At 39.3% G+C, this 13,576-nt stretch overlaps 1 protein-coding gene across 1 annotated transcript; it reads left to right on the top strand.

Moving 5' to 3' along the window:
• Positions 1-11,041: 11,041 nt before the first annotated feature.
• Positions 11,042-13,090, top strand: LOC145063392 (polyubiquitin 4). Its single transcript, XM_079010995.1, has 2 exons — positions 11,042-11,196; positions 11,821-13,090. Exon 2 carries the CDS (start codon positions 11,821-11,823, stop codon positions 12,964-12,966), a length of 1,146 nt encoding a protein of 381 aa, XP_078867121.1. The 5' UTR covers positions 11,042-11,196; the 3' UTR covers positions 12,967-13,090.
• The last annotated feature ends 486 nt before the right edge of the window (positions 13,091-13,576 follow it).

Here is a 13,576-nt window from a genome sequence, read left to right as displayed (position 1 = left end):
ATGTTACAAGTTGGTATTAGAGTCTTGGTTTGAGTGAATTGGAGGAACACTCGTGTGAATCCAGTCTCAAATCAAGGAGATTTTCGGAATGTAAGTTTTAAAAATGGTTTTCAAAATAAAGGATGGAGGATGTAGAGGGTACGATCAGTCAAAGCCTGTAAGTAAACCCCAAAATACCATAAAGTTATTTGATATTCTAATATGTTAGCATAGCATGCTAGTGCTAGGATAGGGATCTTCAGGAATCGTATGATAGATTTTCCTGATTATATGATACCTATTAGCCTAAGGTTTCTTGTATATGGAATTGACATCATAACTGTAGAAGTTTAGTATATGCATCACGACTGTGCATAGTCAAGATCTTATAGCCTGAGAGTGTCTGAATCGACCTTAGGGTAGTATTGGATATTCGAAAGTCTATCGGGTCCAGCATTATGTGCGGCTAGCATACACTAGCGCTGCAGGGGCTAATGGAAGTTTCATGGAGGTGTGATTTTTGCAGAGCTGTGGGATCAGTTGTGAGATAGGCTATGTCCCTTAGTAGTGAGGGTTGAGCGCACATTATGTTGAGTATAGTATTAGGGCATTGTGGTGACACTTGAGACAAATATGGGTAGGTATGCAAGGTAGTATGGGCCCATACTACTGGAAGCACAGGACCCATACACGTAGCAAGGAAGTCACAACCCCTAGGGTTTGTGGGTTTTGGTCTCCCGATATTATGTTGTTTATCTGATGTCTTAAGTGTACCTTTCAGTATGGTGGTGATGAGACGTTGTGCTGCTGGGTCCGGATCAAGATCGGGATCTGGATCAGGGTCAGGGTCAAGAGACGGAGGGTCAGAGGTGCCGGTAGCACCCGATCCCGTGGTTCAGATAGGGACTGAGGAGCTGGATGCCAGGATCCGGGAGATTCTGCATGATGAGGTCGTTGCGACTTTTCGAGTGCAGCTACCAGAGATGTTTGGGTCGATCAAGACCGCGATGGTCGAGTATTTTGATGAGCGATATGCAGCTCTGGCAGAGACAACAGCCGCTGTAGTCACTTGGCTGTAACTGCAGAAGGGGTTGGAGGAGGAGCCGGCAGGGCTTTCCAATGCCGGGACTTCGATAATACGAAGCCCCCGACATTTGATGGTACTCAGGATGCGATCAGAGCTATGTGGTGGTTGTCTGATGTGGAGAGCTGTTTCTTCACATGCTCATGTCCTGCTGACCAGAAGGTCAGGTGTGCTCTGAACTTGCTTAGGCTCGGGGCAAAGGACTGGTGAAGATTGACAACGGGTTCATATTCTGATGATCAGCATGCTGCTATTATTTGGAGGTAGTTCCAGGATATGTTTCGCACCCGCTACGTTCCGCGTGTGGAACGGGAGCAGCTTGCTCATGAGTTTTTGACATTGAGACAAGATGGGGAGTCTGTGATGGAGATTACCCGGATGTTCAATGAGAGGGCTGTGTTTTGCCCGGAGTTTATGTCAGATCAGTCTCAGATGACTCGTTATCTGAGTATGCTCAAGACGGATATACGGCAGTTTGTGGCTACACAATGTTGTGATACCCTCCTGGATCTACAGGAAGCCCCGAGGCGACGTGAGTTGGAGATAAAGCTGCAGCTGAAGGAGCAGCGCCGGGCACCGACACAGTCTCAGCCGGCGCCTAAGTGGTCTAAGACCGCTGATACTCGATCTGGGAGTCAGCAGAGTCGCACTTGTGGAAAGTGTAGCAGGGGTAAGGGTGGCAAATCGTGCTATCGTTTCGTGTTTCTGTCTGACACGACACGACACGACAAAGTTTTTGGTAACACGAACACGACACGACACGATGTCGTGTTTTTCTTAACTAACACGAAAACGAACGAAGTAAAACACGACAAACACAACATGACACGACAAATATAACATATACTAAAAACTAGTTTATTTAATGAATAATTTATCAAATATAACACGATAAACACGACAAACACGAAAACACGATAAAGAACTGCTAAATCGTGTCAATTTCGTGTCGAATTTCGAACACGAACACGACACGACATGGCATCGTGTTTTTTATAGCTAACACGAACACGACACGAACACGAATTCAAATTTTAGTTTCGTCCCAATTTCGTTTCGTGCCGTGTATTTTTGTCGTGTCGTGTCATAAATTGCCACCCCTAAGCAGGGGTCATTCGGGAGTTTGTCGAGCCTGAGGTGGGTGCCACAAATGTGGCAAGGAGGGGCAGTATGCTAGGGACTGTCATCAGTTCGCCCCTCCAGCAGATGTGAGGATTTGTTACCATTGTCATCAGGTTGGTCATGTGAAGACCAACTGTCCGCAGCTCGCTGCCAAGCCAGGGCTAGGTCCCGCACCAGCTATTGTGAGGATTAGAGATGGGAGGCCAGTCAAGGTGGAGCCTCCGAAGGCTCAGGGTCGCGCCTTCCAGCTCACGGCCGAGGAGGCCAAGGCAGCACCGGATGTGGTTGCTGGTACGTTTCTATTCTTTGTCTCAATTATTGTATTTGTGTTATGCTTATGGATTGTGCCTGTGGTTAGGTGCGTTTTTAGTGAATTCTTTGCCCGCTTTGGTATTATTTGACTCGGGGGCGAGTCGGTCGTTTGTATCTTAGACCTTCTCTAGAGGTTTTGTGAACGGTTTTGAATCTTCGTTGGTCTTACAAGCCATTTTTCGATATTTAATTACACGTCATAAGTCATGTCATTCGTTGACTTTCATTAGCCGGTTGACCCTAAATGAGAAATATAAGTTGGTTGGGCTTTTTAGACAAAAGGTTAAGTTCGTTGGGTGTTCTTGAACAGACAAAACATAATTGAGTTTTTTAAACGGTTTGAAAACTTCGATGGGCTTTTAAGTCATTTTTCCAACTAAAACCATCATTACTTTCTTCTTTAACTCCCACAACTAGACCTGAAAATTTGATACATGATACCAGCTTTTCGTGTATGTGTTTTAGAAATCCATGTTTCGTGTTAATTTGTGTCGACACATATTTTAAATTCGTGTTTCGTGTCTTACGCATGTCAAACACAAGTTTACATGTTTAGACACGTATAGGACACGACACAAATTCGAATCGACACGTGACTATAAACAAATATACACATATAGATTTAGGGGTTAGAGTTTACATTTCTAAAATATTAGGGATTGTAATTGGGAGTTTGTACTTTGTACTTTGGAATAAGATTGTTTGCATGTTATCCTAGCTTAAAAATGGTATTAAAACATGGTTATTCGTGTTTTTTCATGCAACTTGGTTATAAAAATATGTCTATTCATGTTGTATCATGTGTCACATAAATTTGTTACATATCGTGTTCGTGTTTGATACCCTAGACACATTTTACAATTAGTGTCATGTTCGTGTTTGATACCCTAGACATGTTTTACAATTGGTGTCGTGTTCGTGTTCAACAAATTCATATCGTGTAAATTCGTGTCGGACACATATACACAACATGCAGATACGGATTGCCAAGTCTAGCCGCAACTCAAACTTATTGCTAAAAAATGTAACAATAAATGTTTTAGAATTCAACGTAAAGTAAGCTAAAAGAACCATCATCAACTATACCCTAGAATAGAAATATTACAGTAAACGTACAATACAACAACAAAGTAAATAAACCTTAATCTAATTCAAAAAAGATATTAATAAACAAAAAAAAAAAAAAAAAACTATTTATCTGAATTTTAGAACTGCATTAAAACATTAAGGGAGAAATTATAAAGAGGAGTTAGGAGTCCCACGTCACTAGGAAGACAAAATGTTGATGCTCATATGCATATAAATTCATCCGTAAAACAAATTCATTTATCATTTAAAAAAAAAGAGAGAAAAAAAAAACACTTAGTTGGCTTTTAACCTCTTAAAAGGGATAAGTTGCAAATATTTTTCTAGAATATATATTTTTTTTTGACAAAAGGCAGTGTTCGTTAAACGTTTTGTGGGCTTGCCTAGTTAATTTAATTGTGTTTGATAGGCTTGTTTTGTAAACATGTCAAGTTGAAAACTTGCTAAGTTCGTTTATGTTTGCTTTTTAAGCGAGCTAAGTCCAGGATTGTAAATTACTCACGACCTAAACTCGAACTTTAAAGTTAATGCTCAAAGCGAGTTGAGCTCGAGCTCGAGTCTTTTATATCTTATGTAGAAAAAAATTGTTACACACCTTAACTATATTTTTGGGTACACCCTCGTTGATGTGGGATAGATTTAGTGCATAACTATATATTTTTTAAACTTAGATTTTATGAAAACAAGAAGTCAAAATGAAACTTATCTTTCATATAACTTAAGATAAAGGCTCATGAATCACATAGTTATAAAATAAATTTACCAAAGGTTAGTATACATTATCCACTTCAGGATAGGTTTATCGCATGACTATCATTCTTTAAGAAGATCACGATTTGTGTGGCTTCACTTAAAGACTTTAGAAAGCTTGAGTATAAGTTAGCAAAGATTTTGAGAAGGCTACAGTTTGTGTGGTTTCACTTGACTTTGTTGTGATGTTAATTGACCATTACTCGTTCTTTTAAGCATTCTAAACTTGTTTGTATTTTAAGACCGTATACTTTCCGCATTTAAACTCTTTGAATTTGTTTTGGTTTAAATTCAAATGATTTTAGGGGTATCTGTAAGCTACCTTATCGAGGGTGTTTCATGTTTGTCAAAATGTACTTGACAATGCCCTTGATAACGATGATGTTGTTAGATTTTTGTGTTAATATTACATCATATTTCCAAGTTGAGGTGTGCTTATATTAAAAGGTTAAGAGGTGTGGTGTTTGAAGATTAATACATGGAAATTTTGTTGCACCTTTTCAATGTTAGTGGCTTTATCACCATTCTACCTTGGTTGTATATTTGGGGTGAGTCGTTTCATTCTAGTTTATTCATGATGGTGGTTGCTACTAGTTCATTTATTGAATGGTTGGTGCTCTTCATGTTCTCCAAAAACTTCGGTGCTATATTTAGTGGCATCCCAAAGTTCAATGTTAGTCTGGTGGGCTTTGGCTCGTATATTTATGAAGTCTCTTTCTCATGGAGCTTCCTTTGTTCTTTTTCTTGATTTTAGTCGTTGTATGTGTTTAGTTAAGTTGTATTGTTTTGTTGCCATTTTCGCCGACTGTTTCTTTCTTTTAATAAATTTCCTTATTATTTTTAGGCTATGGAGTATAGTCTTGCATGTTATTCGACAAAGTTTAGGCTCAAGAAATATTGTCCCCAACCCCATCATGCCAAGTTTTCAAACCCTCGACATCTTTTTGCCACACTCTCTCTTATGCCTCTCTTCTCCTACCTATTGAAATTGATTTGAATATATTTTATTTGTTATTATCTCCTATTTCCCAATTAGACGTTTTTATCCTTTTATTGTATTGTATATAAAAGGATTTAAGATCTATGAATAAAATAACTACGTATCAAATTTATGATGGTGTCAAAGCAGGATACCTAGCTGCTCTACAAAACCCTAAACATGCATCAACATGGCATGTGATGATGTCAACTCTTCCAACAAGAACAACAATAATACATCGGATCATGACTCACCCTACTATCTTCACCCATCCGATTATCCTATACAAATGCAAGTCAACAAGGCTTTGTCTAATAAGAACTACATTGATTGGGTCCAAGAGATGGAGAAGTTCTTATTTGCCAAAAACAAGATTGGCTTCATAGACGACACCATTGTGAAGCCAAAAAAGACGTCGAAGGATCACATGGCATGAATGAGGTGTGATGTGATGATAAAGGGATGGCTTACCACAACCATGGAAAAGGACATAAGAAGCAGCGTCAAGTACGTAAATATTGCTTCAGAAATCTGGTTTGACCTTCATGAAATATTTGGGAAGGAAAGTGCTTCTATGGCTTATAAACTTAAGAACCAATTCACTACGACTCAACAAGAAAAGACCTCTATACCTCTATATCGGCCTACTACATCAAGTTAAAATCCCTATGGGATGATATACAATCAACGTTTTCTACACCAAAGTACACTTACAATGGGTATACCTATGGAATCAACAGACATCTCCTTGAACACCAAGAAAAGTGTAACATCTGTTTCCAGGTATTTTCATTTCCACCTAAAAATAACAATTTATTGAAAAATTAGTCGCTACATTGGGTGTACCTGATGCGTACGTTAGGCGTAGGTCACTTAAAGTGTAAGTGGTCTTTGTCGAGTATGTTGAACATATGTAAGGAGTACGCAGGGCATACTCATGCAGATCCCAAACCCTATTTTTTAGGTTTGTGCCCCTATTTAAGGGCCTTAAGTCCCTTGAGGCCTCCCCATATTTAGCCTCCATCCTCCCCAACCAATGTCTCGAAACCCTAATCCATGGTTAGCTTGTGTGAGCCTCTTTTATGTATTCTTGGTGCATAGTGAAGGAGTCGAAGTTTTTCCATGAAGATTGTTGTGGCTAGAGCTTGAAGATCCAAGGCCTTCATCACCTTTTCTAGCTTCTGGAGGTATAAAGCTCTTACTTTTATGGTTCTATGGATTAGATCTACATTAGCTTTGAGGTTTGCATGCTTTTTGGTCCCATGGTTTGGTTCTTGTGAGTAAAAGTTACTCTAGAGCTCAAGTTTATCACTTTATGTTGTTTTTGAGGATCTTGTATCATAAAACCAAAGTCTTTGTTGCTATTTCTCACTCATGCGAGAGTTTGAAGTTATTAAAGAATGTTGTGGACCTAGGGTTTTAATTTAGGCTATATTAAGCCATGCAAAAGTTTAAAGTTGTCGAATTTATCAGTTAATACCTTCCCACGATTTAGATTTGTGAGTCTGATGTTTAGTCTTTAAATATTAACAGCTTAAAAAGTGGTTTTGGGCAACAAAGGATTATCAACAGGCGTAACCTCAGTGTACGGGATGCATAATGATTTTTCCCCGTGATCTTCTCTGTGGACACCGAGTACGCATGGGTGTAATGAGGGAGTATGCATGGCATACTCCTAAAAGTGCATTTTGGGCCATGATTAGTTAGATCTAGTATGGGAAGGGTAAAATGGTCTTTTACCCTTGTAAGAGAGAGTATGAAATGGACCTTTGATTATGGGTTATTACCTTAATTATTAATTAGGGTCGGTTTTGGATATGTTCAATGTGAGGAACCTTTGTATCAGCAACTCAAGTGTATGATTGTTTATCATCAAATTGAGGGGAGTATTCTCATTATGCTATGTAGGATGCTAGTTGTATTTGTGACATTTTCATGGAAGACCTCAGGGGTATCTCGGGGCATTTGGGGTAGTCCATGGTAATTTCATGAAAGACCATGGGGTAACCCATGCCACTTGGAAGTTAAACCATGGGGGTAGCCCATGGCACTTCAAGGAAAGACCATTAGGGTAGCCCATGTCACTTGGTTGTAAGATCCTTGGGGTAGCCCATGGCATTCCATGAAAAAAGACCATGGGGGTAGCCCATGACACTTGTATGTAAGATCATGGCAATGTATGTATGGTATGTGGTATTTTGGGGAACTCGTTAAGCTTTGTGCTTACGGTTTATGTTTAAAATGTTTTTTAGGTACTTCCGGTTCGAAGGGGAAGGGCCCGACATGATCGCATAGCATTCACACGTGTTCTGCAATTTATGATTTTGGATTAGACTCTGATAACTATTTTCTACATTGACATACTTTAATGGCTTTTGAAATGTATGGTTGATGGTTTGGTTGATTTAGAAACAAAAATTTTTACTTAGTACTTTTGGGATGTTACAAAAAGGATAAATTATATGAATTTCTCATGGGTCTTGACAACAACTTCACTGTCATCAAAACCAAAATTCTCATTACCTCTCCAACACCAGGCTAAGGATTAGCTTATCATCTTATCACGGAGGATGAACCTCAAAAAGACATCACTAATGACAAGAAACCCTTTATAGAGGCTACCGCTTTCAAGGCCTTTGTGCCCACTAAACGAGACGGGAACCCTTGGAAAAAGAACAAGCCAAACTAAAATCCTACAAAGTGGGAAGCAGAAACACAACATTACACCTTCTATGATAAAGATGGTCACAACCATGACAGTTGTTTCAAATGTATTGGGTATCCGAAATGGTGGCCAGGCAAGGGAAAAGTGGACAAAGATAATCTAAGAGGTTCATGTATCGACTTAAGTCCCATCGCGAGCTTACAAGGATCAATACAAAGCCTTGTTGAAGCACTTTAGAGAATCCACCAAACTCGAGAATGAAGAAACTATGTTGATGGCTAACATGACAGATAGATTGGGCAATGAGGACGATTTGGTCGTTGATTCCGATGCAACTGAACATAAGACTTATAGGGCCAATATTCTCACCAACAAGAGAAAACATACATGCGAGAGACCTGTTGTGATTCCTAATGGAGATGTAATACCGGTTGAGGGAAGGGGCGATTACACCTTGTTGGGTGGTACCAAAATTGAAGGAATCCATCATGTCCCTCAATTTAGTTGCAATCTTTTATATGTTAGTCAGTTAACAAAAAATCGACAATGTGTTGTAACCTTCTTTTCCATATTTTTGTTTCATGTAGGTTCTACGATCGAGGAACTTGATTCGTGTGGATGATTGTCGAAGGGGGTGTACAATATAAGGATTTTTTAAGACAGAAGAAATGAAATGCATGCCACGATTGAAAGATGGCACAAGAGATTGGGTCACGCTTCATAAGGAAAGTTATCTAAATTATATTTTCTCAAAAACATTACTTTTAGATTGAAGAATAAAGTATGTGCTTCTTTTTCAAAGGCCAAACACACAAGGACTCCTTTTGTTTAAGTGAAATAAAGACAAAAAATGCTTTAAATTAATCCATTTTGATGTTTGGGGAAAATATATTACACCTTCTCTAACGGGTGCAACTTATTTATTAACTATTTTAGATGATTTTAGTAGGTATGTGTGGATTTTCTTGATCAAACATAAAAATAATGCAAGTGGATGCTTAATCGATTTTCATAAAGTGGTTGAAAATCAACTTGGGAAACATATTAAGAGAATAGGAAGCTATATTGGTGATGGGTTCACTTCCCATACCATGACTCATTTTTACAAAAAATATGTCATTTTATTCGAAACAACTTGCCCTCACACACCCCAACAAAATAGAATGGTTGAGTGCAAACACATACATCTTTTGGATATGGCTCGAGCCTTAAGGTTTGAAGCTGGTATTCCAAAGAAATTTTGGGGAGAGTGTGTGTTGACTGCTGCCTACATCATCAATCGGTTACCATCCACATCTCTTTGAAATAAGACTCCCTATGAAGTGTTATTTGGCCATAAATTTGACTATGAGCATATGAAGGTTTTGGGCTGCTTAGCATACTATAGGAGTAATGAAACAAATGGTGACAAATTTGAAGTAAGGGGGGACCATGCATTTTTCTGGGATATCCACATGGAACAAAAGGATATAAAATTTTCTATATATGGAAAAGAAAAATTATTATATCAAGAGACACCAAGTTTCATGAAGACATCTTCCCTTTTCCCATAAAGTCGATACATGAAAATAAAGAATCAAGTAACTTTTTCAATGAGGTACCAACTCATTTTACTCGAGAAAATGATTATGGAAGACAAAATGAGGAATCCGAACAAGGAGCAGAGAAATCACCTTCTAGCCCATGCAACTCAAGCCACGGTTTCAAGATAAGACAATGAGCCCACAAACCGACAATGTGGTTACAAGGCCACAAAACTTGGATCTTGATTCTTCTTTTGGAAGTTTAGAAACCCAAACCACAACCACAAGACCTCAAAGACATCGTGCTCCACCAAAACATTTGAGTGACTATACCGTGAAGCTTCCTTTTTGGTTGACCACACACAACTTGCACCAAACCAAAGTTCCTCAACGATACACTCAATTGCCAACATTTTATCTTATGACAAATTTTCTGGCTCTCATAAAATATTTTTAGCGGACATCACCTCAAATGATGAGCCAAATTGTTTCAAACAAGCCATGCAGGATCAAGATGGGCTGATGCCATGAAAAAGGAGATCCACACTCTTGAACAAAATGAGACGTGGACTCTAAAGACTCTCCCAAAGGGAAAACAAGCAATTGACTCTAAGTGAGTCTAAAATAAAATACAAGCCTAATTGGGAGATCGAATGATACAAGGCCTGACTTGTTGATAAAGGTTTCACTCAACCCATGTGAGTTGATTTTCACGACACATTTTCTCCCGTTGTAAAGCTCATTAACGTACGAACTATATTGGTTGTTGTCATCAAGAAGGATTGGATGATACATCAACTTGGTGTCTAACAATGTATTTTTACATGACAATCTGGATGAAGAAGTTTATATGAAAGTTCCCTAAGGACTTTCTAAAGCTAATGACACGAGAGTTTATCATCTGCAAAAATATCTATATGGTTTGAAACATTGCACGTTAATACCAACTTGCAACTTGCTGACATGTTCGTGAAAAGATTATGTGCTCAACATCTTTGTTTTCTCAGGCCAATGTCCAATGCATTTGTGACCTTTATGCTTCAGCTTGAGGGAAAATATTAAAATTGATTTGAATATATTTCCTTTGTTATTATCTCCTATTTTCTAGTTAGAGGTTTATATCGTTTTATTGTATTGTGTATAAAATTATTTGAATTCTATGAATAGAATAACAACTTATCAAATTTATGACTACCATGCCCCTCTCTCTTTCTTATAAAAGTTGATTGATACCACGAGGCACGAGCCTACTAGGTGGAGCTTGTCACCGTCATCACCACTCATTTGGTCTTCCAAAAAGTAAATAGATAAATAAGCAAGTGGAGTAAATGACGTTTTAGGTCGATGATTGAGTTGTGAATGCCATTTAACCCTTTAGCTTTAGCTTTTGTTCAATTTGTTTATCCAAAGTCAAAAGAAAGGCAACCCGGAAGCTACGCACCGCACCCTTTCTAGATTCCATACCCTGCCGTGTGGTGCTCAACTTGACAGCAACAACATATCCACCTTTCAATCTTTACCGTACACGTGTCGCACTATCAATCGATTTCTTCTGATTCCTACGTCACGTTTATTTTTCTATCCGAGACCGCCTCTTCTTTTTCATCCTATAAATCAACCCCAATTTTCATTCAGTTTCATCCACAACGATCTTCTCAATCTTCAGCTGTTCTTGTTTGTCTTCAATTCTCTCAAGGTATGTTGCCTTTTCCATTTTATTTTTCTGAATTGTTTGCTAGGTTAATGATTCCGATCGGTGGTTGTTTGTTGCATCGAATTCGATCTTCTTTAACAGATCGATTAGATCTGCAACTCTATTCTTTGAATTTGTGTTTTTGCAACAAAATTTTGGAAATTTATTGAATTATAATCTTGATGAATAATTCTAGAATCTTCCGTAAACAGCGATTTGGTAAAATTTAATGATCGTTCTTTCACTTCTCGTGTCTAAGATTATCTTCAGAGTTTTGTTTTCTCAATTCGTTAGATGTTGATATGATCATGATCCGATGTTGTTTGTTGGAGCCATATCGATCTGATCAACAGATCTCTTAGATCTGAATCGTATAATCGAAATTGATGTTTGCAATAGGCTACTAATCTGTGATTGTCATCTCGACTGTAACATGAACTTAGATGCTCTATTCGATTTCATTATTTTGATTTATGTTATAATCTTGTGTCTTGAACAAGAAAATCTGCAGTTTTATGTTCGATTGATGTTATAGGCTTTACAATATCTGACCTTGCATCTGATTTTATATGATTTCTGTTGTTATTTGTTGTTTATATTCTTATCGTGTTCGTTCTTTGGCTACAGATGCAAATCTTCGTTAAGACCCTCACCGGTAAGACCATCACCCTAGAGGTCGAAAGCTCCGACACCATCGACAACGTGAAAGCCAAAATCCAAGACAAGGAAGGCATCCCCCCAGACCAGCAGAGGCTTATCTTCGCCGGAAAGCAGCTCGAAGACGGCCGTACCCTTGCCGACTACAACATCCAGAAAGAGTCAACCCTCCATCTTGTTCTTAGGCTAAGGGGAGGTATGCAGATCTTCGTCAAGACCCTCACCGGAAAGACCATCACCCTCGAGGTCGAGAGCTCCGACACAATCGACAACGTGAAAGCAAAAATCCAGGACAAGGAAGGTATTCCCCCAGACCAGCAGAGATTGATCTTCGCCGGAAAGCAGCTCGAGGACGGCCGTACCCTCGCTGACTACAACATCCAGAAGGAATCCACCCTTCATCTTGTCCTCCGTCTCAGGGGAGGGATGCAGATCTTCGTGAAGACCCTCACCGGAAAGACCATCACCCTTGAAGTTGAAAGCTCCGACACCATCGACAACGTGAAAGCCAAAATCCAAGATAAGGAAGGCATCCCTCCAGACCAGCAGAGGTTGATCTTCGCCGGAAAGCAGCTTGAAGACGGCCGTACTCTCGCCGACTACAACATCCAGAAGGAATCGACCCTCCATCTTGTCCTCCGTCTCAGGGGAGGCATGCAGATCTTCGTGAAGACCCTCACCGGAAAGACAATCACTCTGGAGGTTGAGAGCTCCGACACCATCGACAACGTGAAGGCTAAGATCCAAGATAAGGAGGGAATCCCACCTGACCAACAGAGGTTGATCTTCGCCGGAAAGCAACTGGAGGACGGCCGTACTCTTGCTGATTACAACATTCAGAAGGAATCAACTCTCCATTTGGTTCTTCGTTTGAGAGGTGGTATGCAGATTTTTGTCAAGACTTTGACTGGGAAGACGATAACATTGGAGGTGGAAAGCTCTGACACCATTGACAATGTGAAGGCGAAAATTCAGGATAAGGAAGGTATCCCACCGGATCAGCAGAGGCTGATCTTCGCCGGAAAGCAGCTTGAGGATGGCCGGACCCTTGCTGACTATAACATTCAGAAGGAGTCAACCCTCCACCTTGTTCTTCGTCTACGTGGAGGAAATTGAAACTTTTGTGTTTGGGATGTGTGAGATTTCATGGATGGTTTTAAGTGTTTGATTGATGGTATGGTTTGAAATGGTACCTGGTTTCGTTTAATAAATAAGAATAATGAACTCATTTGGTGAATAATTCTACTTTGTTATAAGCTTGATCTGTTTTGAATGTGTAATTTTTTACTAAAATTGGACATGATGTTTCCTAATTCCTATGGCATGTGGATTAGCTCCTTACAAATTGATAATCCTTCTGGTCTCTTCACTCTTAAACATTACCACCACCACTGGCTTTCATCTGGCACTATATGTTAATACCACCATGAATCTTATGCTAATAACAATAGAGATGTTATCTATAGTCGAGGGCAAAAAAATGATCTGAAATTGATTTGTAAACAGAAACCGATCTGAAAATGAAAAACCGGTTTGGTTTCAAACATATCTACCGGTTCAACATTGGTTTGACATGAATCGTTCTGTGAATTTGCTTGTAAGACTGTGGAACAGATACAAAATGTTTCACCACATATGACAGATTAAGGCAAGTCGGCAACCGATTACATCCCCACCCCGAAACACCCAATGCTCATTTGGTCTCAACATGGTATTTCCAAACCTG

This window comes from Lactuca serriola, chromosome 7, assembly GCF_051521515.1.
Source record: "Lactuca serriola cultivar US96UC23 chromosome 7, Lser_US96UC23_V15, whole genome shotgun sequence".
Taxonomy (NCBI): Eukaryota; Viridiplantae; Streptophyta; class Magnoliopsida; order Asterales; family Asteraceae; genus Lactuca; species Lactuca serriola.
Note: the sequence above shows the minus strand (reverse complement) of the source record. Positions and strands in the feature narration are given on the sequence as shown.

Coding starts and splice junctions, on each gene's coding strand:
- LOC145063392 (XM_079010995.1), top strand. CDS start 11,821: ATGCAAATCTTCGTTAAGACCCTCACCGGTAAGACCATCACCCTAGAG.